The following is a 26,427-nucleotide window of genomic DNA, read 5'->3' as shown; positions in this document are numbered from 1 at the left end:
ATAGAAAGAGCTCTGTAATTAGGAACTCTTTAGAAATGCTTTAACAAAATAATTTAACCCTAAACCTTTAAAAGTGAATTTGTACCAGTAAGTCCAATGAATACATTGAAAAAAATTTTTTTTCCTAGAGGCTAAAGAAAAACACAAGTTCTTAGGAACTGAGGCCTATCTTATAAATTCACAATTGTTACAACACCCTTGTTGGTTTTATGGATTATCATTATGCTAATGATAATCTACCAAGTATGAGGCAGAAGGGCAAAATGATTCCAACAGAGAAGCTGAAGAACAGAACCAACTAGGAGGAAGCTTCTTGTTGGCACAAACTAGACTATACTTTTGCCCACGTAAGGACATGCAACCTTCTGAAAAAGAATTCAGTCCTTTAGTATTTTAGAAAGGAAAGTGCCTTCTTACCTGCTCAAGGAGATGACAAACAGCTGGCCTTGATTTAGCAGCTGTGTGACAATTCACATTCCTTTTCACTGAAAGGCAAAGATTAGATACGGGTCCCCACCCTGGCTCCAAGTCCATCCTGAAGTACAAGTGTTTGGTTATGACCTCACCTCCCCACACCTGGAGACTTGTCACAACATGGCTAAGTCCAAACAATAACTCGCTCCTCCACCCAACACTCTTCCTAATACTCCAATACATGGGACAGAATACATTTGAAAAATGGGGCACCTTCTTAAGGCAACTACTTCCTGCTTTTCTGAGTTCCCGTCCATAAAATGTCTCCTCTCAAATTATTCTGAATTCTGCTTTAGGATTCTCTTCCTCAAAAACCATTTGGATGAGGTCAAGTCACACTGCAAGATCTTCAGTAGATCCTTCGTCTTAATAAAATTCCAACCCCATAGTAAAGCAACCAAGAGTCCTTAGCATCAATGACATCTTTTAAGTCTTTTTTCCCACCCCTACCATCCTACATTTCCTGAGTGTTCCTGCTTGGTTTCCCTCATGCCATTTCTTGTATATTCCAATGCTCATTCTGTCTTTGGAAATCTGTAGTTCTACCTACCTTTTCTAAGGATTAGCTCAAAGGTTCTTTTTTCCAGCAGTTTTCAAATGCCCTCCAAATGAAGACTGAAACACCTGGCTCTGTGAATTTAAAGGCAGTCTTCCCTAGCTGCCTTTCCCACCACCCCAAAATAGCTGAGGCACCTTGCCCACTTCATATGGCCATGTGATGAATCTCCTAAGAGGAAACCATCCATTTTCTCCCACTAATATCCAAGCTCTTCTTAAAACAGATTCTATTTTCCAGTTTTCCTCTTTTAATGCCCCAAAGCAGAGAGAACAACTCAACACACGTGTGCCTTTAATACGTAACTGAATAAATGGAGAAATAGGAATCAACTGAGAAACTAGTGCTTTTCTAGAGCTTTTGACAGAGAGGTAGTACAATGGATATGGATATTGATTGGGGGTCTGAGTGATCAAGATTTAGGTTCACCACATTACTCACCTGCTGTGTCTCAAGCATTTCCTCTAAAAGTGAAGTTAACAATCCCTACTTAATATGGTGATTGTGACAGTGGGATCAGTTTAGTTCAGTTCAGTCGCTCAGTTGTGTCCGACTCTTTTCGACCCCATGAATTGCAGCACTCCATGCCTCCCTGTCCATCACCATCTCCCGGAGTACACTCAAACTCACTTCCATCGAGTCGGTGATGCCATCCAGCCATCTCATCCTCTGTCGTCCCCTTCTCCTCCTGCCCCCAATCCCTCCCAGCATCAGAGTCTTTTCCAATGAATCAACTCTTCACATGAGGTGGCCAAAGTACTGGAGTTTACAACGGGATAGTAATGCACAAAGAACCTCAACACGAATTGTCTGTGGGACATGCTAGAGAAATAACTGCTAGCTATCTCTGGTCATAGGAGACTGCAATGCAATGTTTAAGAGGGTAGTTAAACAACTGTGTGTATGATTTAGGGAATGGTCAAGTCTTTAGTTGGACTGGCCTCTCAACAACCATTTTTTTTTTTGGCTGTGCCTTGTGGCACGTGAGATCTTAGTTCCCCAACCAGGGTTCAAACTTGTGTTCCCTGAAGTGGAAGCTAACCCGTGGACCGCCAGGGAAGTCCCGACAACCACTTCTTGAATGCTGACAAGTCCCCTTGACTTCTCCATGCTGCTGAAGTTTCCTCAGGTTAAATACATAATGTGAAGAAGATGTTTACCTAACACAAATGTTGAGTACGATAATGTATGTAAAAACACCATGTAAACTATGGTAAAAGATAAGTTTTATTATGGACTTTGACTCAGAGAAAAAAGCCAAAAGGATTAAACATTTTATTCAATTTTTAGCATGTTCTATGAGGGCCTTGAAAATAATTTTTCCCTTTTCATATAATTTCCCTTCTCTTTACTATTTATAGAACACTAAATTTGGATACTCAAGTTACCAAAATAAAAACTAAACCTGGAACGGTTGTATTTTGCACCCTCTGCTGGCCTCTGAGGAGAATAACATTACCTAAGACTAATTCAAGATCATCTATATGTTTATTTTCATGGACTTGATTGTAAAGATGTCATGGCATTCCACATAAAGACAAAAACATAGTTTCAGCTCTATATTATGTATCAGACAATTAAGCACAATATGTGTATGCCTACTTTTTGTTTGTAACAATTATCATTCAAATCTAGAAAATTATTTTTGTACAAAGGCTAGCTGCCCACCATTTATTTTTTCAAAATAATTACTTTAAAAGATTCTGCTGTTTCTATTAATATATTTAAGGCTGAAATCCACTGAAAATACCCAAACTTGTAACGTCTTAATTTCCTTTGCTACCACTAAGATTTGCAACCACATAATTTACTACCAAACTTACAAGGTTGTATATACTAATTTAACTGTGAGTCATTTTTTTATATTCAAAGTCTTAGATTATGTATATGAAAACTAATTTATTAAACCTTTGTACACAAAGATGAACATACCTGTATAGCAAGCTTATATGAAGAATGAAGTTACAAAAAAGTAAAAGTGTTATTAAAACGGATGCATGTAAATCATTTACAAAAATACCCCAAATGGTATAAAGCTGCTCGTCCCTGATTTTTCTCATTTGGTTGTTAAGAGTTGAAATATGAATTTTAAATGGTTAGAATTTTTTCTTTTTAAAAAGTGATATATTAAACTTACGTACAGGATAATTAGCAAATTGTAGAAAGGGAAAACGATGTACAAAAGACAGATTAAAAACCATCACTCCTGACAGACATTCACAATCCAAAAATAGTATAAACCTTAACAAACTATCTCTAAACCAGCTCCTACTTACCTCCCCCCAAGTTTTTATCAATGAGAATAAAATATAGTAAACCAGCAAGCTCAGTCTTTCCGTTCTTTAAAAGAGGCCTGACCTTAGACCACAATTAAGCCTTGGGTAAATTTTTTTTTCTTTCACATGGGAGGGACCAATAGGAAAACCATTTAGTCCTAATTACCAGAACACAGTTATAATTAAGTAGCACTGGGTGCTATGCCAAGCAGTCATTCAGAAGTCTTCTTGTTTTTTTGCTGGTTTCGGGGTGAATTCTTTAACAAGTTTCTTATCCTGAGGTACATTCCAGTAGATTCCGCCATATTCTCGAATTCAAACGGCGTTATTCCGGTTGCAAACTTGCTCATGTCGGGGATAGCACTGTGGGCCTTCGTGGCTGCTGCAGGACTGCAGTCCGCATGAAGGAGCTGCTGGCTGCTCCCTCCATTCCTGACCTCACTGTTTGACTCGACCCTGCCGTGGTCAAGAGCACCTTTAGGGTCTACCTGAGTGGACTCTTCCTTTTCCTTCTGGCCAAGCAAAGCAGTCTCAGAATCTGGGCTCGAGGCTTGTTCCTCTTCCGATTTCTTTGCAGCAGTGTCTGGTATCTCGGCCTCCCCTGGCACCTGCTTTTCGGATGTTCTTCCCTCTGGGACAGGGAGGTCAGGTTCATTTGGACAAGGTGAAGAGGCCACCGAATTCCCGGTTAAAGGTGTGTCCACAGGAATATCCGAATCACTGTTGACACTCTCGGCCTGCTCCAGGGCCGCCCATATCTGCCTCTGCTGTTCTTCTAGTTCCTCCAGAGTCAGCGCGTCCTCGTCCATGGTCATGGATGCCGTTCTCGTCCGGGGTGAGTCACTGGGAGTCAGCGGCGGGGTGCCCTTGGGGAGCGGAGGAGTGAAGATGGGTGGAGGGGTGCCCCGGGGGAGCGGAGGAGGCGTGCCAGGGGGCAACGGGGGCTGAAACTGAAAAGCTTCGCTGCTTGGGGACCCATGTGGGACCTCGGCATCTGAAATGAGGATGTTGAGATACTGAGTTGTCACACAGCACTTGATTTTACTAGCATTTATTATTTGAACTCAGGTGAACCCAGATGTTTGATGGCAAAATAAAAGGCTCAAGAGGGGAAAACTGGATCCTCAGATACCACATATGTAAGGTGTGCTCAACGGTGTCCGACTCTTTGCAACCCCATGGACTGTAACCCTCCAGGCTCTTCTGTCCATGGAATTCTCCAGGCAGGAACACTGGAGTGGGTTGCCATTTCCTTCTCCAGGGGATATTCCCGATCCAGGAATCAAACCTGCATCTCCTGCACTGGCAGGTGGATTCTTTACCACTGAGACCCCTGGGAAGCATACGATCATCATTGCTTAATGGCCTCAATCCACCTGAAAAGAACATCTGCAGGGAGAGAGGTCAGGATCTCTGGTGCCAGGAACTCTAACCGAGAGTAATCTTTAACACAGTAGGAAATCTGGCTGGAAATGAGACTGCCTAGACTCTCGAGTGGGCAGATGTGGAAGAAGCAGCGGAGGAGGTAACTGGAAACTCCCTGGCTTATTTCCCAGTTCTGTACCCCAGTCTAGATTGCTCGACCGAACTGTGGGTTCATGTGGTCAACTGGTCACCAGTCATCACTATCTGGGTGTCTCACAGACACAATGGATCTGACCTGTACAAAACAAGGAATCTTTTCCTAGAACTCAGACTCTTCCCCTGTTTGTTAATTCGTTCACTGGCACCACCAGTAGTATCTGGTTTAAGTCTCCAAAACCAAAACCTAGTCACCAGAGTCCTCCTCCTTTCCTTCGGCCCACACCCGGTCCTTAGCTCTCTGGGGTCCACCCTTTCCCACAGCCTGTCACAGCTGCTACATTATTTTGGGACCATTACTGTTGGTCAGGAGTATCAGTCATTCCTGCCTCTCGACTCGTCTTCCTTATACTCATCCAAACAATTAGTCTTTCTAAAACACAAATCTGGTCCTACTAACCTTTCCATCTCATTAGAAACCCTTTAGTGCCTTGCCATGATCTAGAGGAAGAAGTTCAATCTCCTCTGTACCATGTGAGGCTCTCACAACCAAAAACTTGCCTATTTTGACTACGTCATTTCTTACAGCCTGCTCTGAACTCCAGCTATCACACTGTTGGTGGACAAACATGCTGTGATGCTTCATGTTTCTGTATTTGCATTTCTCACTGTCTCGAATGCCCTAACCCTGCTCATCTCACCCTGGTCACATCCCTCAGGACCATCACAACCCTGCTTGACCACAGGTTCCATGGTAAACCCAGAGGATTCAGAGAGCAAAAGACTAGGGCAGTACAGAGGGCAAGGTCTTTGTTCCCTTCCCTTGGCTTTCTGAAAGGATGGACTTTCCTCACGGTCTCTCTTTCCTGGGGGGAGACGGGATTTCGTGAATTTATACACTTGGGAAGAAGAGAAGGCCTGACTCAGTTCTGCCCTTCCTCCTCTTGGGAATGAGCTGCCAAAGGGGAGTATTTTCCATTGTGTGTCTCAAAGCATTGCCCATCAGGGGGCCAGTCCAGATCCAGGGCCGCTGGGACTGGGTGGAAAGGTCTGTCTAAGGAGCCCGGTTGGCGGGCCCATCCGGCTCTCACGCCAAGCTATAAGCCTTCCAAACTCAGCTCTGACCGGCAATAGTGGAGGTGCTCTGATACCCAAGGATAAAAGGGAAGATTTACTCTCAAGTTACTGCTCACAAGAGCTTCCTCTTTCTTAGGGAACTCAGCAGCATACAAACTCGTCCTACTTTCTCAATGAAAGCAAAACCATGGGGTGGAACCTACCCGAGTCCAGTTCCATGTCGGCGGGGGAGGCTGCTGCACTGTTTTCCTTCTTCTGCTTCTTTGGACTACTGGGGCTGGACCGAGACGAAGACCTTTTGCTGCTAGACTTCATGCTTGGCTAATGGAGAACCAAACACAAGTGAGGTGGGGGAGACAAAGAATTACACTCCATCCCTCCATTTAAACATGATACAGAGAACCAATCCAGGTAACTGGTGAATGTAGTTACCTTTTGCCTTTGGATTCATCAGAAAACATAGAGCACTTTATATACAAAACAAGAAAAGGCAACAAGATGCCTATGAGTTACAAAACCCCATGGATGAAAGCAATACATTTTTCTAAACCACACTCTGAAAATCTATTTACCGCTTGGAAGTTAGAAGTTAGGTAATTGGCAAACACGTCCTTCTGCTGACACGCCTGCATTGGTATTGACCCAAATATCCTCCATTCCTATCAATGAAAAGAGAAGGGAAAAAGAAGTGTGTATTTGGAAAATGTCATGCTCTGAAGTCTGCTTACAGTAGGTGAAGTGGAGATATCAAATTACATTCCTGTTTCATATGTGACTTTTCCTTTTTGCGGGGGGTAGGGGGTAAAAATAATAGTGCACTGAAAGGGAAAAAAAAAAACCAACTCTGCCTGTCCAACAGTCAGGACAGAATACTAAAAGACTCCTTGACAAAACCACTTGGGCCAAAAAGGCTCTGCCTACTATCAAGAAGTTACAGGCAGTGACGACAGCCTCTCAGCAGCGTGGCTGGTTTCCACTCGCCTCCTGACACGAACCAGTACTGCCCATACACTGTTCTTGTCCCTTTCTCCTAACTTGCTCACTCATGCTGTTTTCCACCTTCTGTCTTTTCAAACTGAGTAGTAATCCCTCCTTTCTCTCTTATTGCCAGTAACACATTCAACAGCGGCTCTCAACAGGAATCACTTTGAGCTCCTGTGAAACCAAAAGACTCTTGGGACTAAGTTAAGTCTAAGGAGAGGGGGTGCTCAGGAATGTGCACTTCTAATGCGTACCCCAAGGGGATTCTGATGTAGGCTGGGACTTGGACCCAACTTCCAGAGGCACCGATGGTTTGTACATGCAATTTAGCCAGCCCTTAACTAATTACACACATCTTCGGATCTGTTCACCAGACTCTTTAAGTTCAGACCTTTGGCTGCTTCTCTACTGCCCAGTCCCTAAGAATAGCTAGAATGAATTTTTTTTTAAAGTCATTTACTTATTTGGCTGCACTGGGTCTTAGCTGCAGCATGTGGGACCTAGTTCCCTGAGCAGGGACTGAACCCAGGCCTCCTGTGTTGGGAGCTCAGAGTCTTTGCCACTGGACCATGAGGGAAGTCCCTAGAATACATTTTTATTAAAATACCACCACCACCATCACCACTAATACAGTTAGTTGTTGAATCCTGAAACATAAGATAGAAGTTGGAAAAGATTAAGTATAGCAAACCTTTCTTGTATCGGAGAAATTTTACTTTGTCGGGGGAAAAGAAGGAAAAGTAGGAAAAAGTTATAGTACACGTAGATTGATTAAAGGTAGAAAAATACTTTCCAAGCAATTCTGTAAAATTTATACTGTTTCAAACCACCCCATGTTGTTAAAAAAGAAATGATAATCTTTTAATTTTAGAACAGTTCCAGATTTACAGAATCTAATCATTCTATTTTAGTTCCTTAGGGCATAAAATCAGAAAAAACTGGGTTTTCTTTTTGACGAATTCAAGATTTCACTTAACATTCTAGTCAACACAAAAGAAATTAAAAAGTTAAACTCATAAGTAACACATTTTGTTGTCGCTGTTCAGTTGGTAAATCATGTCCGACTCTTTGTGACCCCATGGACTGTAGCACACCAGGCTCCTCTGTCTCCACTATCTCCCAGAGTTTGTTCAAATTCATGTCACATTTACTATTTTTTTCTGTTCACACCGCATGGCTTATGGGAGCTTAGTTTCCCAACCCAGGATTGAGCTCCCAACCTCAGCACTGAAAGTGTAGAGTCCTAACCACTGGACAGCGAGGGAATTCTCAACCATAACTTCTTTATGAGACAGTAATTGCTATGTAAGGTAACATTTTGAACAATCTACACAAATAATTTTATATCCCAGAAGAATATAAAACCAATATACTTACATCTGGAATTCCTCTGGGAGTAGATATATTAAAACCTGGATAGTTTACCAATTTTGAGAGATCATAAGTGACACTTTTATTTTGCTGTACTTCTCCAGCTTCCGTCTCTCCATCAGCACCATCTATTGTGGATCATCAAAAAGGTTAATATTGCTAAGTGCCCATATAAATCCCTTTCTGGACCAAAAGCAGACCTGGAAAGTGCTTATATTTATGGCCACAAAATTATTCTGAGAATGGCTTTCATTATAATTTGTCTGAACAAAGATTAGAATTTTTAAACAACAGGGACATATCATTTTGACAAAAATATAAATATTGAAAAACTTGGAAAGTTTAGTTCTTCCATGAATTGCTTAAAAGTCTATTTTGCACTGATTTTATGATTTGCCTAATGCTCTATTCCAGTTCTTTTATTTAAGAGACATTTATATAATGGTTACTATATATGAAAAATGTTTCCTTCTCAGATAGTGCTTTAAACAGTTTATAAGTATTCACTCACTTATTCTTCACAACCCTAAGAGGTACTTACTACTAATACCACTTTACAGATGAGAGCAATCCTTGAAGGATGATTGAGAACTACTTCATTCTTTTCGAACATTTATGTTGCTAATCCCATGTCTATATACCTAAGGTAACCAAATGGTTGATGAGAAGTTTCTCTTTATAGAAGTTTTCAGGATAATAAGCCAAGAAGTAATGAAAGAATGAGAATACAACCACTGTGCCATCCCCAATAAATAGATATTGGCAACGTTCACTGATGACTGATTTCACCAACAATTCACAGCAAACAGGGACAGAGAAACATACTGAAAGAAACCATGGGGATGATCAGCAAAACCTCAAAAATCCCAGGACAAAACTCAGAGCTTTGTTAAAAACAAGAAAGCAACTTACAGGTTAAAAGACATTTAAGAGACTCTCAATTATCTACAATTATGTGTCCAAAGAATCCCTAGGTGAACAAATAAATTTAAGAGACCGGTGGGGGAACTTCTCTGGTAGTCCAGTGGCTAAGACGCTGCATTTTCAATGCAGGGGACCCAGGTTCCATTCTTGGTCAGGGAACTAGATCCCACATGCCACAAGAAGATCAAAGACCCTGTGTGCTGCAGCTAAGACTAGGTGCAGCCAGATAAATTCTGTCTTTTTTTAAAGAGAGAACAGCGGACTTGCAAGCACCTACAGAAAGTGGCATGAGTAATGATAATTTGAATGTCAGCATGACTTGGGGACATAAAATATTAAAAGGACTGTGCTAAATATACTCTTTTTGGTACTACGTGAGAAGGGGGGCTTGGTAAATGTTTTGTTTTTATTTTAATGACCTAAGTAATATCTAGAAACACTTTCTTTTCTTTTTTAATTTAGAGCATTAGAGATAATACTAAAATCTTAAGAGCAATCCTGTTTTCCTTCTCAGGGATAACCACTGTTGAGTTTGCTGTATATTGGTTACGACTTTTAAAAACTTAGTTACCATCTACCAGATGTCAGGCACTGTGCTACACGACAGACAGACATATATGAACTGTGACAGGGCATGAAGGAAACAAACAGGGTGCAGTGAAAGAGACTGGCAGGACACGCAGGTGAACGCAGGAGACAGACGTTTAAATAAGCTGGTCAGGGGAGGCCTCTGCGAGTCTAAACCCTAAAATCTAGACAGTTCTTTTCAAAATATCTTTTACAAACATAACTCCTCATAGAAAATATACAGCATGGCTTCATCCATGTGGGATTTTTGTTTTTTAAGATCGACAGTAGTGGTAGCGGTAGCAGGAGTAGCAGTGTTAGCGCTCAGTGGTGTCTGACTCTTTGCGACCCCACGGACTGTAGCCTGCCACGCTGCTCTGTCCCTGGGATTCTCCAGGCAAGAACAGTAGAGTGGGTTGCCATTCCTTTCTCTAGGGGATCTTTCCAAGACAGGGATCAAAGCCAGGTCTCTCTCATTGAAGGCAGATTTTTTACCATCTGAGCCACCAGGAAGATCAACAGTATCATAATAAACTACCCAGAAATTTATCTTTTAAACTCAGTATTGCATAAGAATCTTGCCATGGGAGCTCCATGGATTTACTCCATTTATTACATTCTACAAGGATTCTACCCCCTAGATCTACCACGGTTTACTTAGCCATTCTCCCTTACGGCCTTAATGTTGTCTTAAAAAATATATATATATTCTTAAAATTAATTTATTTTGGCTGCGCTGGGTCTTAGTTGTGGCATGTGGGATCTAGCTCCCCAACCAGGGCTTGAACTGGAGTCCCCTGCATTGGGAGCACAGAGTCTTAGCCACTGGACCACCAGGGAAGATCCCTTAATGTTGTTTTTTATTTTTCACTATCATATTCAATGCTAAAAAGTATCTTCATATACATACATTTCCTTGGGCACATGTGTGAATATTTTTCTTTTTTTGTGAATATTTTTCTAGATACCTAAGAGAAGTTTTAGATTATATTAATAAGACGGTTTATTTATTGTAACTTTTATAGATCTCCTGGCAGAGATGGGTCATATTTCTGTTACTATTACTGACAAAGGCAAGAGTTTATGAGGTCTAGCTGGAGAGCTAATACCTTGCTTGCTAGGTAGTCACTGAGCAAGTCCAGATAATTATTTGGTAACTCTCAATAAAGTTTTAGTTCCTTCCTTGTAAAACAAAGGAAAATCATGGTATTTTTTAGTTAACTCAGTACACATTAAACAAGACAACCATTCCCATTCTATTTTATTGTTATTCTTTAAAAAAAAAACCAAAAGAGACAGAACCCTTAAGTTGACTTATCTAACTGAACATACTATACCTTTCCCATCATAGAGCGCAAGCCCTGAGTTCTCCAGTTCGGCCTCTTTGAGCCACCCTGGTGGGTATCCTAGCTGGCGCATTCGATATATAAAAGGTGGAAGACTCTTGTCCGTCACACCCAGTGCGTCCTGGAGTTCCTCACTGAGTAAAAATAAGAGGAGGAAAAAAATACTGTATTCTCGCTTGGATGAAGATACATACTGTTCTAGTATTTCAAACACGTCCATGTCCTTAGAGCACAGACTTGTGGACACGGCAGGAGTGGGGAAGAGGAGGACGGGGCAAACGGAGAAGGCAGCATGGAAACATACACATCACGATATGCAAAACACACAGACAACGGGAATTTGCTGCATGACGTGGGGAACTCAAACCGGGGCTCTGTAACAACCTACAGGGTGGAATGGGGCGGGAGGTGGGAGGGAGGTTCAGGAGAGAGGGGACACATGTACACTTAGGGCTGGTTCATGTTGATGTATGGCAGAAAACAACACAATATTGTAAAGCAATTATCCTTCAATTAAAAATAAATTAAAAAAAAAACACCAAACCACTTCCATGTCTCATACTACACAGCATGTGGTACAGAAGTGCCTCTCAATCACAGTACAGTCAAGTCCCCTACACACGAACCTTCGAGTTGCCTCTGTATGCTAGCTGTTGTAGTGTTAACTACTGTCCTTTTCAAGGTACTGTGCTATAAGATTAAAATTGTTTATGTTTTGTGTTAGTTTTTTAATGTATTATTTGTGTGAAAAATATTAGAAACCTATTAAGCTATATACACCCAATTGTGTTAGTTGGGATACCTAGGCTAACTTTGTTGGACTAATGAACAAACTGGACTTACGAACGTGCTTCTGGAAAAGAACTCCTTTATATGTAGGGGACTTACTGTAGATATTTTTTGGATTAATCGATGTACCTTTTATATACAGACTTGTGGGAGAACACTTATTTCCTGATTATTACCCTGAAGATACACAGAACTTGTTCCAAATAGTGGGGACATAGAAATGACATTCTAAGGTAAAATGACATAGGTACCTAATAACTCCTGGCTTAAATCTTCCAAATCTCTCTTCTACTTCTTCTGCATGGTATCGCTGCTGAAAATTCTGATTGTTTGTCTCACCACAGGCATCCATATACTCTTTTCTCTTTTCGCTTATTCGAGCAGCATTTCGAGGCTAAATCATAATGTGTTTGGAAAGAATGGTATCAAGCAGTGTAGAAATAGTTCAGAAATTAAATAAACATAAGCACTTTTCCTAGGTCAAGCACACAGATTATTTCAGTTTTAATGCATAAGGAGCAAGTATAAAAGAGACTGGATAGTTTAGAAAAATAAGCAAGGAAGAGAGGCAGTCCTTCAGTTTCTTATTACCTTGGTACTATCACAAAGTTTTTAAAATAAATTGTCTAAACATGAATTCTCATCATGTTTTATTCATCTCAAATAGAGACCACTGTAATAAATTATTATTTTTTAAAATAATGTCTTAAAACTTATGGACAAATTTGGAAAGATTTAAAAATTAAGGACTACAGGAAAGTAAGACAGGAAGTTTCTTTATATTGCACAATGCTATAGATGCATTGAAAATATTAGAAAGCTCTGGTTCAAAGATTTTTTTTTTATATGAGAAAAATTTACCATTGGGCAATCTTTCATTTGATGCTCTTCAGAACCACAATTGAAACAGTGAGGCTTTGGCCTATTTGGTCAAAAAACAAAGATTTTCACAATGTAAATAGAAATATCAAAGCAAATCAATAAAATTCTGTGTGACAGCAACGTGTATCAGAACAAGAAAGTACGCAGATCACCAATTACTAATATCTGCAGAAATGACCTCACTTTTACCACCTGTCCTAATGAGTTACACAAATATTACTTTTGATCAAGTCTTTTAACCAAGAGCCCTTATGTTCCCAACTGATCTGTTACCTCTGAATTTTGTCAGTGGCTGATAACAGAAGGATCTGAGGCAAACAGATTATCATATTTTCTTTTAGGAAACTTGGAAAGGGGTAGATGGTTATAAGACAGCAATCAAAGATAGCAGTAATTATTCCTTTCCACCCACCCAGGCACATCAGGCCTGAACCAATGAGTTGCAATATGACTGACTTAGAGATTTACTCTATGTCTATGTACTGAAATTCTGGTTTAATCTGTTTATTTATAGTAAGCCGGTAATATTAACTTTTCAAGCTATAAGAGTTTATGGTTTTGGTTAATAAAGAAGAAGAAGAAAACAAAAGCAACTCCCCACACAAACCTTTTTGCCTTTACTTGTATTTCTTGCCCTTCTAGAGAAACAATGTGGCTGAAGACTTGCTGGTACCTTTAGTGAGTTTTATTAAGGAATAGTTATCATAGTCTGCACAATTTGGTTTTTTTTTTTTAAAGGTGAACTTAATGGCAAGATGCATAAAGATCTTCATTCACTATGTAGGATACTTGGGTATTTCCCATCCTTCCGTAAGCTGAGGGTTTTCATTTAGTAGCGGTTGCCCCAATTTATCAAGGCAAAAATTAGTAAAATACAGGACACTTCCTACAACCTGCAGAAAACAAGTCAAAAAATATTGCTATTTAAGCAGAAAAAAAAAAAAAAGATGACATTAGATACTGTAAGACTATGATTAATTGTTTTACCAACTTATTTCTGGATGATAAAATTACTAGAAATAATAATCAACTCCCTAGTGAAGGAGTCATATCCTGATGTGTCAGTAAAATCTCCATCACTGAATTCCCTCACGGTGCCTAGACCATGGAGTTTTTCCTGTTGGATCGCTACTGTCAGGGGCACTCCCTCCAGACTTAAAGAGCAAAAATTTGTCAACAATTCTTCTATTTCCCATTTCTTTGCTTCCTTTTGTAGCAAGATCCTCAGAACGCTGTCTTTATTTCTATATTCATTGTTTCCATTTCCTTGTCTCCCAATAGGAGAAAAATTCCATACAAATTTGCAAAAATTTCATACAGAAAAGTTGGAACACCATGAGCCCTCATCTAGATTCAACGATGGTTAACTGACATTTCTGTGTGCACATCGCTCTCTCCACACAAAAACATACTTTTTACTGAGCCATTTTTAAAAAGTAAGTGCCACCACTCTCACCTTAGTCTAAGCTATTATTTGCTCCTGCTGGAGACGAACAACTTCCTACCCAAGTTCCAGCTTCCACATATAACCAGCTATAACACTGCCATTCACAACATGGCACCCCTAACTACTTCAGTATGAGCCTCCTAAGAATAAGAACATTCTCCTACGAATCGTGATACAACCATCACACTTGAGAAAACTAATAACACTTTATATCATCTATATCCTGTCTGTGCTGGGAGGATGAAGAGCCCACAGATCTTACTGAGAAGATTTACAAGACATGGACACAACTCTGCATATGTGATAAAGGCTAATATCTGCAAAGGTATCATGTGAGATCACCCTATAGAGTGCCAAGTGGCAAGACTAGGACCAGTTAGTACAAGAAGCACATTTCAGCTCAACTTTTAGAGAGTGCAAATTTCTATCAGAGATGTGAAAAATGAAGAAGTATGTCTCTCTCTTTTTTTTTAATCTCTTTTTTTTTTTAAGTGAATTCCACATTACTGAGTCAAAAAAAAAAAAAAAAAAAAGACCAGGATGCTAGCTATCAGGGCGCTTTAAAGAAAGATCCCTGACCTTGAACTAGATAACTTCATCTCCCTTCTAAACAATAAGGTTCTTGGATTTAAGGTGGCACCTGCCTAGGATGTTGCACACTTATTAGTCTAAATTGTGGTATGTCAATGGCACACAATACTCCATGAACATGAAAACTGGTCTTCCTTTAATGGAATCCAGGATTACATCATCTTCTTTAAAAACTTTTAAGTTGCAAAATCACACATGACACTGCACTGACCCTTCTGAATTTTGCACAGGTATCAAAAGGCCTGCATATAGGCTCATCTCTGTTAAAAATCTTCTGTTTTTCACTCACTATATGAGTCTTTCAAATATTTAACATTTCCAAGTTGCCACTTGTTATACTAGTTATTTATCCCTCTCGGATTCACCCATCTATAAGTTCCACAAGCATGCTTTCTATATTTTCATCCAAGTTCTTGAAAATGATGAGTGGGGCGAGGATGATGAACAGGTGGAGTAAAGAGAATTTTTAGGGCAGTGAAATGACTCTATGTGAAGGTCTAATGGTAGATGCGTATCACTGTACAAATCCACAGACCACAGAGCACCAAGGTGACCCTTAACTTAAACCATGGACTCTGGGTGGTAACGATGTGCCACTGCAGATTTATCAATTGTAACAAAGGTGCCATCTGCTGGGAGGTGTTGATAGAGGGGGAGGTTATAAATGTGTGGGGGCAGGGGATGCATGGCCAATCTCAGTATGTTTCACTCAATTTCTCTGTGAACTTGAGAAAAATATAAAATCTATTAGAAACTGCTCTAAAAAATATAAAATCTATTTAAAAAAAAAAGAAAGGAGAATGAACAGAGAGGATAGTCAGGAGAAAAAGTCCTCTGAGGTGTATCCATTGTACCCCTAGGTCACAATGAAATAGTTCTTAAAAAGCAAACTATAATATTAGAAGGCTGAAGCCTACACTGTTGTTTACAACAAATTTAATGAAAGAATGTGTGATCATTAGATGACATATCAGTTTACCATTTAAATGCTACCCAATGGACAGAGGATAGGAAATATATCTGCAGAATTCAAAACTAAAGCGTCCAAACTTACACTAAAAGCTTCCTTATTATTAACGGCACTGGATTCTTCTACTTTATGGTCCTCTTCTAGCATAACACTGGATGGCTAACACAAAGAAAAACACAAGTTACAAAAGCTAAACAATTCTTAACAACTTTAAATTTCATAATTGAATCTGAACACATTCACTTTATTTTCTAACACATACCATTAAGGTATATAAAAGTTTGAATTCATTGCTGTGATAATTAGGGTGAGTGAGAAGTTAAGCTAGGTAGGAAAGTTTATGAAAGCTACTTCCCAAGTGGGAAAGTTAAAAAAGATATAAAAGATAGTATCCTCTGAAGCATTAGCTTACACTATGACTTTTATGTTAATAAATATTAATTATGGAACTTTCAACATTTAAACTGACAAGACAGGCTTTATCTTCAAATCAGATAATCAAAAATTTAAAAATATAAACTTGACATTGCTGGTCAATACTGATACTCAAGGCACAAAATTCTGAAGTGTTTCTTGAATCAAAAATCAAATAACATTCACTACGGTTTTTATTGTTAAATGTATTCTGTTCCTTGAATCTTTAAAAAAAAATTATATATAATAGATGAAAACTAAAGGTGACAAAAATTTAGTAAATTAGAATACTCCATTCTCCAACCTCTGAGGATAAACAGCTAAAGATCCTTATTTGAGAGCCTCTACTTACCTTAACTTATAAGTAAAAAAAAAAAAAAGCCCAGAAATCATAATCCTGATTCTCTTGAGATAAATTTATGCCCTAATAGTCACACAGTGGAATCTCTCAGATTTCTTTGGGCATGCTACTGACTTTTAAAACAAATAGAGGGGGGAAGAGGATGATATATGAACTTTTTCATTTTCGGAAAAAAAACAAACAAGAAAACCCATTTTTTATAGTCCCCACAAAAAGAGATGTTTTTCCCTGACCTAAAATTAATTTTCTGCCCCAAACCATGTGTCCAAGTTAGGGAATGATGCATGGGGAAAGGCTTTGAGTGTAGCCAGGTGTGAATATTATTCCCTAAGAAAAGCAATCACAATCCCAAAGAAAGCACCATGGCTGCATTGGTCAGACTGTGGAAAAGGAAGCCAGGTTGCAGGATGGAAGGTGAACAGACAATCTCAACAACCATTTTGGTTTTGATTCAAGAGGATCCCCAGAGCCGCCTAATAATTGGCAGTAAAACGCAAAACCTACTAAAGTCTCTTAAGTTTGAAATACCTGGGGCAAAAGATTAAAGGAAGTCTTTTCCACATCATTTTTCTGCTGTTCCTCAAATCTTTTTACTAAATTTGATACAAATTCCTCTATTTCTTGATGATATTGCCTGCATAAGAGGACAAAATGGTCAGAACCCAGACAGAGTAAAACACTGACTTGACTGAAGTCATGCATTTTTAGAAGATGGCATGTGTAAATATTGTTATTTTGTTTTTCAGAGTTTATATCAAATCACTGACTCTATGTAACAGTCTAATCTATTCTTTAGAGAAAAAACAAAACAAAACCCATTTTTGTCAAGTTAACAAAATGATGATGATAATCTAACATAGTGCCTAGCATGTAACAGCTGGCAGATAGTTACACAAAGACTACATGGATTTATAAATTTTACAAACTTAATTTGTAAATATATAACACATGGAAATGGTTCAAAATTCAAAAGAAGTAAGAGAGTCAGTTACATAACAAAAAGCCCCCTTCCTACCCTGTCTCACAGCCACTTATTTCTGCAACACACACACACAATCAATGCATTCAGCTCTTCCACAGCCTCTTCCTACAGACTCTGCACACACAAGGCAACACCTATGTAAATATGACACTGGAGGAAAAAAAAAAGACCAAAATGCAATGCAAGAAAAATGACCACGGTGTATGCTCTCCAGCTCTCCAGGTCAAGAACCATGTTCATCAAATACTCTACAGTACTCAGTTCGGAAGGGGCCAAAAGAGCCCAATTCCTCTTCGTGGACTTGATGATTTGTCAGGTCTCTTTAGCTCTGACATTCTAAGATTTCTGCAGGTACAACCCCAGGTGAGCGGTACAGACATTAAGACTGTCAGGAGGGACTTCCCTGGGGGTCCAGTGGTTGAGACTCAGCGCTCCCAATGCAGGGGATGCACGTTTGATCCCTGTTCAGGGAACTGAGATCCTACATGCCGTGCAGCATGGCCAAAAAAAAATTTTTTTTTTTAATTAAAAAAAGAAAAAAAAAAAAAAGGTGTGCCAGGAGCTTGAGTTAGAGGCTGACTCTGATGGTGACAGTAGCCCTAGAGTCCCACGGGCCCAGCACTGTGCCACCGGCTGTACCACCCCACTCAGCCTCAGGTTCCACTTCTGTGAGATAAAGTAGCCAATGGATATGCCATGCAGGTAACACCTAAGTATGCTCCCTTTACCTTGCACAGCGTCTAAGATAACAACATGTGATGTGGGAGGGGGCAAGCAACCATCTGAAATGTCTATGACCATGCTTCAAGCAAGGCATGGGTCAAGGCCTCAAACCATTTCAGAACATTCTAGCAAACATTGTAGGAAAGCACTGAGTCATCCTAGACCCAAGAATACTGAAAACTAGCAAAGGTCTAGTTTTGCTAGTCAAAAAAAAAAAAAAAAAAAAAAAATCACGTGGTAAGTTTTGACCATAGTCCACAGGGAAAACTCAGCTCCCTGATTTTGGTAGCAAAATGGTGGTAGCAGTGACTTTTATTAGCGGTTGTCTATTGGGGCTTCCCTGGTGACTCAGTGGTCAAGAATCCACCTGCTAATGCAGGAGCTGCAGGAGAGGCAGGTTCAATCCCTGGGTAGGGAAGATCCCCTGGAGAAGGAAATGGCCACCCACTCCAGTATTCTTGCCTGGGAAATCCCCTGGACTGAGGAACGTAGTGGGCTACAGCCGATGGGGTTACAGAGTCAGACGCCATTTAGTAACTAAACAACAACAGCACTGGGCTGCTACAGGTGCTCATTCAGTTACCTAAAAGGTGGTTACTATTAGTGTCCTGTTTTCCAGTAAGGAAACTGATATGCAGAGAGGGTCAGTGACCTCTCCAGGTTCACATATGTAGAAAGCAGAGGTAGCCAGATTCAAATTCAGGTTTATACGACTGCAAAAATAAGAGCCAAAATCTGGCTCTTATCATGATTCCATAAATTTTAAGTAAAAGAATACAGATGGTGTAAATACAGATGAAAACAGCATATTTATACAAATACTGTATCATAAACACATTAGCTCATAATATTTAGGAAAGAAAAAATTACTTACTTTGAAATAACATTGTTCATAAATAGAATCTGTAATAAAGGTCCATCTAACTTAGTATCGTTCACCAATATTCCACTAAAACAAAAGTTAAAACATATTCTTAGAAGACATTAAAGTAAAACTTGCATATGTATATATAAACACTGAACCTTTAGCATTTCTAAGTACCAAAGATCATATAATATTTTACGAATAAGATCAAGAACCACCAGGAACTCCGGTTTTCACCAATTTTACATACTTGAACAATTTTATAAAGATTATCTTTTACTTTACATGTGTATTTTAAATATTTCATAAAAAATTAAAAGCTGCAGTTCAGTTTTCAACCAAAAAGTTTCTTTACCTAATGGCTGTTTGTTTATAAATTGAGGAGAGGGAGGAACTGGGTAAACCAGCAGGTTACAAAGAATATAATTCTGAAAGAATCAGAATGAATTTGGCTTGGAAATATATAGGAAATGGAAACACTTTATAAATAAATGGGTAGACTCTTTTTGGAGGGCAGAGCACACTGCACTAAACATCTCAGATCCAAATTTTAAAGTAAAGATGTAAAATTACACTATTCCTGGATGTGACTTTCAAAAACTGGAAAAAATAGAACTAGACTGCAGCCTTGAAATCTGCTATATATTCCTTTGGTAACCTGGGAGCAGCTGTATCTGATTTCTCCACACCTTCTTCAAATCCTTGTACCTGTACAGCATGTGAAATCAATCAATCTGTATGTGGAACTGCTCACATCAAGTAGAGAAATAAAATTAAAATATGAAGACATCAGACACTTGTTTCAATTTGTACAAACTTCAGTTTTAAAAAAAAATACATTGTGGGCTTCCCTGGTGGCTCAGTGGTAAAGAATCCGCCTGTTAATGCAGGAGGCACGGGTTCGATCCCTGGTCCAGGAAGATCCTACATGCCATACAGCAACTCATCCCATGCACCACAACTGTTGAGCCTGTGCTCTACCAGCCAGGAACCGCAACTACTGAGCCCCTGTCCACAACTACTGAAGGCCAAGTGCTCTAGAACCCATGCTCCACAAGAGAAGCCGCCGCAATGAGAAGCTCGCACAGCACAACTAGAGTAGCCCACACAGCAACAAAGACCCAGCACAGCCAAAAATAAATAAACAAATAATAAAACTATCCAACAGAACAAAACACCATGTTTTTAAAAACCACATGCAATTGTGACTCTTGATTGGAGCTCAGTTTGAGCAATCAGTGATAAAGACATTCAGTTGGGGAAATCTGAATATGGTTGAGAATGTTATTAAGGAAATCATGCCAGTTATTAAGTGTGATAATAGTGTTGTGGTAGTATATGAAAGTTTTTAGAAAAAAGAATACCTGCTGAAATATTTGGGGTAAAATATGTATATGGAATTAGAAGAAGGTGATATGTCAAAATATTGTTAAATCTAAGTGATAAAAACATGAGTATTAATTATACTATTCTTTCCACTTTCTGTACATTTAAAATTTTCATCATATAAAGAAGAAACAACAACAAAAACCAACTCACAATGTTTACTGGCTAAAAGAAAGAGGCACTTTGATATGCAAGTTCCAAAAATAAGGGTTAAATCAAGACAAATGGGGTACAAATTTTATCTAAATTTTTTTCTTCCTTGGTTTTCTGTAGAAAGTTCTGTCAGTCTCACAATGTGGAGAACCCTAATTCTAAATAAATAAATAAATATATAGATTACTCCTTTTTCAGGATACTAATGCTTCCTTCTTATAAATTGGCAAAGCCTATAATGCTCTAATCGTTTGAACTCAAGTGATTGTAACCCACTTATAAATATTTAATGTTCAAATGATCGACTCTATTACAAAGCATGCACCTGTCTAAATAATATATCTCTACATATATAAAAATTATGATTTTTTTTAGGAATCCTATTCACATTCAATACATTTACTACCTAACTAAAAATAACTGTAGATCCACAGAGTGTGCTCACATAGATAGGAAGGAAGGTAGGGCATAGAGAAATTATTCTTTAGACATATTCTGAAATATGTTTAAATTCTAAAATTTTAGTCACCAATGTAGCAGGTTACTTCAGCTGGTACCAGGGACAAAAAATTCCATGTTAAACTGCATCATGGCACCCCAAAGTCTGAAAGCCTTAATATACCATTCTGTGTAATAAATCTGTTTTAATAAATATTTTAGATTTAGTGACTACTAAATAAATGCACACTAAGAAATATCGGAGCCTTCCTGGTGGCTCCATGGTAAAGAATCCACCTACCAATGCAGGAGACATGGTTCGCTCCCTCGTTCGGGAAGATCCCACTTGCTGTGGAGCAACTAAGCCTGTGCGATACAACTATTGAGCCTGTACCCTAGAGTCCGGGAACTGTAACTACTGAGCCCAACTGCCACAGCTACTGCAGCCTGAGCCCTAGAGGCTATGCTCTGCAAGAGAAGCCACGGCAACGAGAAGCCTGTGCGCTGCAACTAGAGAGTAGTCCCTCCTTGCTGCAACTAGGGAGAAGGCAATGGCACCCCACTCCAGTGCTCTTGCCTGGAAAATCCCATGGGCGGAGGAGCCTGGTGGGCTGCAGTCCATGGGGTCACTAAGAGTTGGACTACTGAGTGACTTCACTTTCGCTTTTCACTTTCATGCATTGCAGAAGGAAATGGCAACCCACTCCAGTGTTCTTGCCTGGAGAAACCCAGGGACCGGGGAGCCTGGTGGGCTGCCGTCTATGGGGTTGCACAGAGTGGGACACGACTGAAGTGACTTAGCGGCAGCAGCAGCTGCTGCAACTACAGCAAAGCTTGTGCAGCAATGAAGATCCAGCATAGCCAACAAACAAATACAATTACATAAAAAAGGAAACATCAACATGTAATTATCTATTAAAATTAGACGCCTGAAAGCAAATTTACTCACTGTACTTTTTTCAAAAGCAACTCCTTTCTCTTCTTCTAAAATTTATCTTGCATTGTTTCTATTCACAGACACATTTTAATTGTGTAAATAAATCTTCAGCTATATCAACACTGTAATTTGAATTCTGCTGCTGCTGCTGCTGCTAAGTCGCTTCAGTCGTGTCCGACTCTCTGCGACCCCATAGATGGCCTCCCAACCAGGCTCCCCCGTCCCTGGGATTCTCCAGGCAAGAGCACTGGAGTGGGTTGCCATTTCCTTCTCCAATGCATGAAAGTGAACAATGAAAGTGAAGTCGCTCAGTCGTGTCCGACTCTTAGCGACCCCATGGACTGCAGCCTCCTCCGCCATGGGATTTTCCAGGCAAGAGTACTGGAGTGGGGTGCCACTCCCTTCTCCAAATTTGAATTCTAACTCCCCAGAAATGTTCATTGAATAGAAACAACGTGAACAGATTGATAACTTGCCTGAAGATAACTTGTTCTAAAGATTAAGTAAAAAATTTCTGGTTTGTGTTTCACACGTATTTTCACCCAGTCAGTTTCAAAGTTTAACGCAGTCATAAGAATTCAAACTTTACCCTCACAAATTAAAGGATCATTACTCTGATTTCTTCAGAGTATATGGAACAAATAGAAGCGATACAGAAATCCCAAATACTTTTTAAAACAAAAACAAAAACCTGTGATTAAATATTAATATCAGGACAAAATAAAAAGTACATTACAGTGCAATTTCAAGATCTCATACCTTGGTCGAGTCAAAATATTCAATTTTCTTTTAAGTTCTTGATGTTATTACTTGTTAAGGACTATAGCCCTCATTAAACAGAAATAAGATCATAAAATTCAACTACTAACCTCATTTTTGATGTCAATGTTATAAACGTATGTTACAGAAGTTAAAAGACAAATGTTTTGAGGACGACACACTTACTGACCTTTTCTGTTGCAGGACTAGTATCTGGATCTAAAAAACTAAAATACATACCCTTCCAACATGGTATTTCTAAGACGGGGGTCATGTAATTCAAAAGAGACTAACAGACTGAAACCAAAAATGCTATTCGGTCAACGGTGCACCGTCAGAAGTTAAAGAGCCACTTAAGAAAACGTTCCAGGTCAAAAGCATCATGATAACTCAACAAGGTAAATGCAGCATAACAAACTGTTAAGAACGGAAAAATTTAGGATGGAATCTACGAATGTTCACTGCCAAATCCTTTCAACTTTTCTGTCTTTAGAAGTTTTCCACAATAAAATGTCCAGGAAAAAGGCATTATGAAAAAAAATGGCTTCGAAAACCTTACACTAGAAAAAAGTTCCTGAACCAAAATTGTAAGCTAAGTAAAAATAAACAAAAAATTTTAAAATAAACCCCACCCGCAAACACCTTCTAAGAATGTATTAACATATTAACACATTTTGCTAGAAAGGCTGTGGACATGTAACTAAAGTCAAACGGAAACTTAAATGCACATTCCACACGGAAGCTGTTTCAAAGTGGAAGAACTTTGAAATGAATCCCCAATGGTCATCAGCAATGAACCATTTCTCTGTGCATGCCTCGACTCCTTAGGAACCCCAACTCCACAAAATAGGACCACTAACTTTGGCCCCGCCTTAAAAACACATGCACCCAGGTCAAAGTAGCCGGTATCTCCTAATACACCACATAGCGTGACTGCATCAACTTTACATTGGTTCCAAAAAAGGAGACCGGATAATGACTCAAAAGACGGGAACAGACGTGGTAAACAGTCTGCAACTGAACAGTTGAAAGAGTCCGTAATAACGCTAAAATCCCACCCCAGACTCGCGGACGGGAGAAACGAATGAGGTCCAGGAGACGAATCCCACAAGGGGAGAGGTCTGCGCCGAGGCCTCGAGGACAGCTTACGCAACCCGAACCCTAGATTCTCAGGCTGAATTCTGGGCCTTGTGGAATTTCCGCCCGCGCCCTCCCGGCACGGGCCCCACCACACGCCCTGATGACAGGGCCCAGCGAGCGGGAAGGATATTCTCGGCGCGGAGCTGCTCGATGGTTTCCTCGCACTGCCGAAGCCGTTCCCGCAGCTCCGCGTCGCCAATCCCATTCTCGTCCTCCTCGTCGCCGTCGTCGTCCTTGAAGCGGGAATGAACGGGCTTCGGAGTCGACTCCTCTGGGTGGTCAAACGCCTCGAACAGCTCTAAGTCGCCAAAATCCACCTCCGCCGCCATTTTGGGCTGTGGGAAAGATACGAGAAGAGGCGGAGCTGGCCACCAGGCCGGAGGCGAAGGTTTTGTTGGGCGGAACCGCTCTCTATGGCCACCACCGCGCTAAGCCACTCGAGCGGCGTTTCCTCCAAACGTAGGCCGCCAAAGTTGCACAAGGGGCGGACCAGTCCTGTGAGACTACAACTCCCAGAATGCAGTGGCGTCTCCTCTACCCACTTCCGAGATTGCTTGAGACCATGGCATTCTGGGATATGTGGTTTCTAGGCGACTGTTAACTCATTGTTTGCATTGCATACTGGGATTGGTTGGCTTTGACGTGAAGAAAGCGGAACCAGTTCAGAAAGTGTTACAATGCGAGTTGTTCCCGTTTTGCCTCAAAAGCAGGGGGGGGAAAAAAAAAATCAGAGCACGATGCATGGCTTGACACAGATTCTGGTGTTCGTGCCAAACAGCAATAAAGACCTCCAGTTTTGCCACAGACTACCTTTTTTGTTCTTGGAGAAGGTACTTCAGTTGATTGGACTTGTTTCACTTTTTCATAAAAAGCTAGCTTGATTTTAGATTATTTTAGATTTGTCCCTAGAAGCTTTTGGTGGTATCTCTCCTTCAATCAACCCACTCCAGTACTCTTGCCTGGAAAATCCCATGGGCGGAGGAGCCTGGTAGACTGCAGTCCATGGGGTCGCTAAGAGTCGGACACAACTGAGCGGCTTCACTTTCGCTTTTCACTTTCATGCATTGGAGAAGGAAATGGCAACCCACTCCAGTGTTCTTGCCTGGAGAGTCCCAGGGACCGGGGAGCCTGGTGGGCTGCCGTCTATGGGGTCGCACAGAGTTGGACACGACAGAAGCGACTTAGCAGCAGTAGCAGCACTCATTCATTCAACATTTATTTACCGAGTTCTGTGTGCCAGGCGCTGTTCTAGGAGCTGAGGATGCAAGAGTGAGCGAAATAGAGACGGCCCTGCTTTCATAGAGGGTGCAGTCTAGCAAAAGAAACAAAACTGAAAGTCGCCAAGTAGTGTCCAACTTTGGGACCCCATGGACTGTAGCCTGCCAGGCTCCTCGGTCCATGGAATTCTCCCGGCCAGAATACTGAAGTGGATAGCATTCCCTTCTGCAGGAGATCTCCCAACCCAGGGATTGAACCCAGGTCTCTCACATTGCGAACCAAGTCTTTACCAACTGAGTCACTAGGGAATCCCAAGAATACTGGAGTGGGTAGCCTATCCCTTCTCCAGGGGATTTTCTGGACCCAGGAATCGAACTGGTGTCTCCTGCATTGCAGGCAGATTCTTTACCAGCTGAGCTACCAGGGAAGCACAAGTTCAGTTCAGTTGCTCAGCCGTGTCTGACTCTTTGCAACCCCATGGACTGCAGCACACCAGGCCTCCCTGTCCATCACCAACTTCTGGAGTTTACTCAAACTCATGTCCGTCGAGTTGGTGATGCCATCCAACCATCTCATCCTCTGTCATCCCCTTCTCCTCCCGCCTTCAATCCTTCCCAGCGTCAGGGTCTTTTTCCAATGAGTCAGCTCTTAGCATCAGGTGGCCAGAGTATTGGAGTTTCAGCTTCAACATCAGTCCTTCCAATGATTATTCAGGACTGATTTCCTTTAGGATGGATTTGTTGGACTCCTTGTTGTCCAAGGGACTCTCAAGAGTCTTCTCCAACACCACAGTTGAAAAGCATCAATTCTTCATGGCTCAGCTTTCTTTATGGTCCAACTCTCACATCCATACAGAACTACTGAAAAAACCATAGCCTTGACTAGACGGACATTTGTTGACAAAGTAATGTCTCTGCTTTTTAATATGCTGTCTAGGTTGGTCATAACTTTTCTTCCAATAGGCGTCTTTTAATTTCATGGCTGCAGTCACCATCTACAGTGATTTTGGAGCCCCCAAAATAAAGTCTGTCACTGTTTCCATATCTATTTGCCATGAAGTGAAGGGACCAGATGCCATGATCTTCGTTTTCTGAATGTTGAGCTTTAAGCCAACTTTTTCACTCTCCTCTTTCAATCTCAAGAGGCTCTTTAGTTCTTAACTTTCTGCCATAAAGGTGATGTCATCTGCATATCTGAGGTTATTGATATTTCTCCCAGCAATCTTGATTCCAGTTTGTGCTTCATCCAGCCCTGCATTTTGCATGATGTACTCTGTCAG

At 40.4% G+C, this 26,427-nt stretch overlaps 1 protein-coding gene across 8 annotated transcripts; it reads right to left on the bottom strand.

Moving 5' to 3' along the window:
• Positions 1-2,243: 2,243 nt before the first annotated feature.
• ZCCHC8 (zinc finger CCHC-type containing 8) lies at positions 2,244-24,489 on the bottom strand. 8 transcript variants are annotated; one of them, XM_055549519.1, is made up of 14 exons: positions 24,061-24,489; positions 22,791-22,833; positions 19,127-19,201; positions 17,076-17,181; positions 15,857-15,931; positions 13,554-13,657; positions 13,372-13,437; positions 12,744-12,804; positions 12,134-12,276; positions 11,085-11,227; positions 8,263-8,384; positions 6,477-6,563; positions 6,108-6,225; positions 2,244-4,300 (listed from the first exon to the last, which is right to left on the bottom strand). In XM_055549519.1, exons 1-14 carry the CDS (start codon positions 24,257-24,259, stop codon positions 3,519-3,521), a joined length of 2,124 nt encoding a protein of 707 aa, XP_055405494.1. In that variant the 5' UTR covers positions 24,260-24,489; the 3' UTR covers positions 2,244-3,518. The 8 variants fall into 8 exon arrangements, with proteins under 8 accessions (XP_055405494.1, XP_055405495.1, XP_055405496.1 ...); XM_055549520.1 differs by lacking the exons at positions 22,791-22,833; positions 24,061-24,489 and adding an exon at positions 23,849-24,016; XM_055549521.1 differs by lacking the exons at positions 22,791-22,833; positions 24,061-24,489 and adding an exon at positions 22,981-23,796.
• Between the last annotated feature and the right edge of the window lie 1,938 nt (positions 24,490-26,427).

The sequence above is a fragment of the Bubalus kerabau genome, chromosome 16 (assembly GCF_029407905.1).
Source record: "Bubalus kerabau isolate K-KA32 ecotype Philippines breed swamp buffalo chromosome 16, PCC_UOA_SB_1v2, whole genome shotgun sequence".
Lineage (NCBI taxonomy): Eukaryota > Metazoa > Chordata > Mammalia > Artiodactyla > Bovidae > Bubalus > Bubalus kerabau.
This window is presented reverse-complemented; position numbering and strand designations above follow the sequence as displayed.

Bases quoted from the DNA above. Each gene is read 5' to 3' on its own strand.
- ZCCHC8 (XM_055549519.1), bottom strand. From the start codon at position 24,259: ATGGCGGCGGAGGTGGATTTTGGCGACTTAGAGCTGTTCGAGGCGTTT. The intron at 19,202-22,790 runs GTATGAGATCTT...CTTTTGTTTTAG, and splicing joins AATATTTTGACTCGACCAAG to TGGAATATTGGTGAACGATA. The intron at 6,564-8,262 runs GTAAGTATATTG...TTTCATTGATAG, and splicing joins CTCCCAGAGGAATTCCAGAT to GAATGGAGGATATTTGGGTC.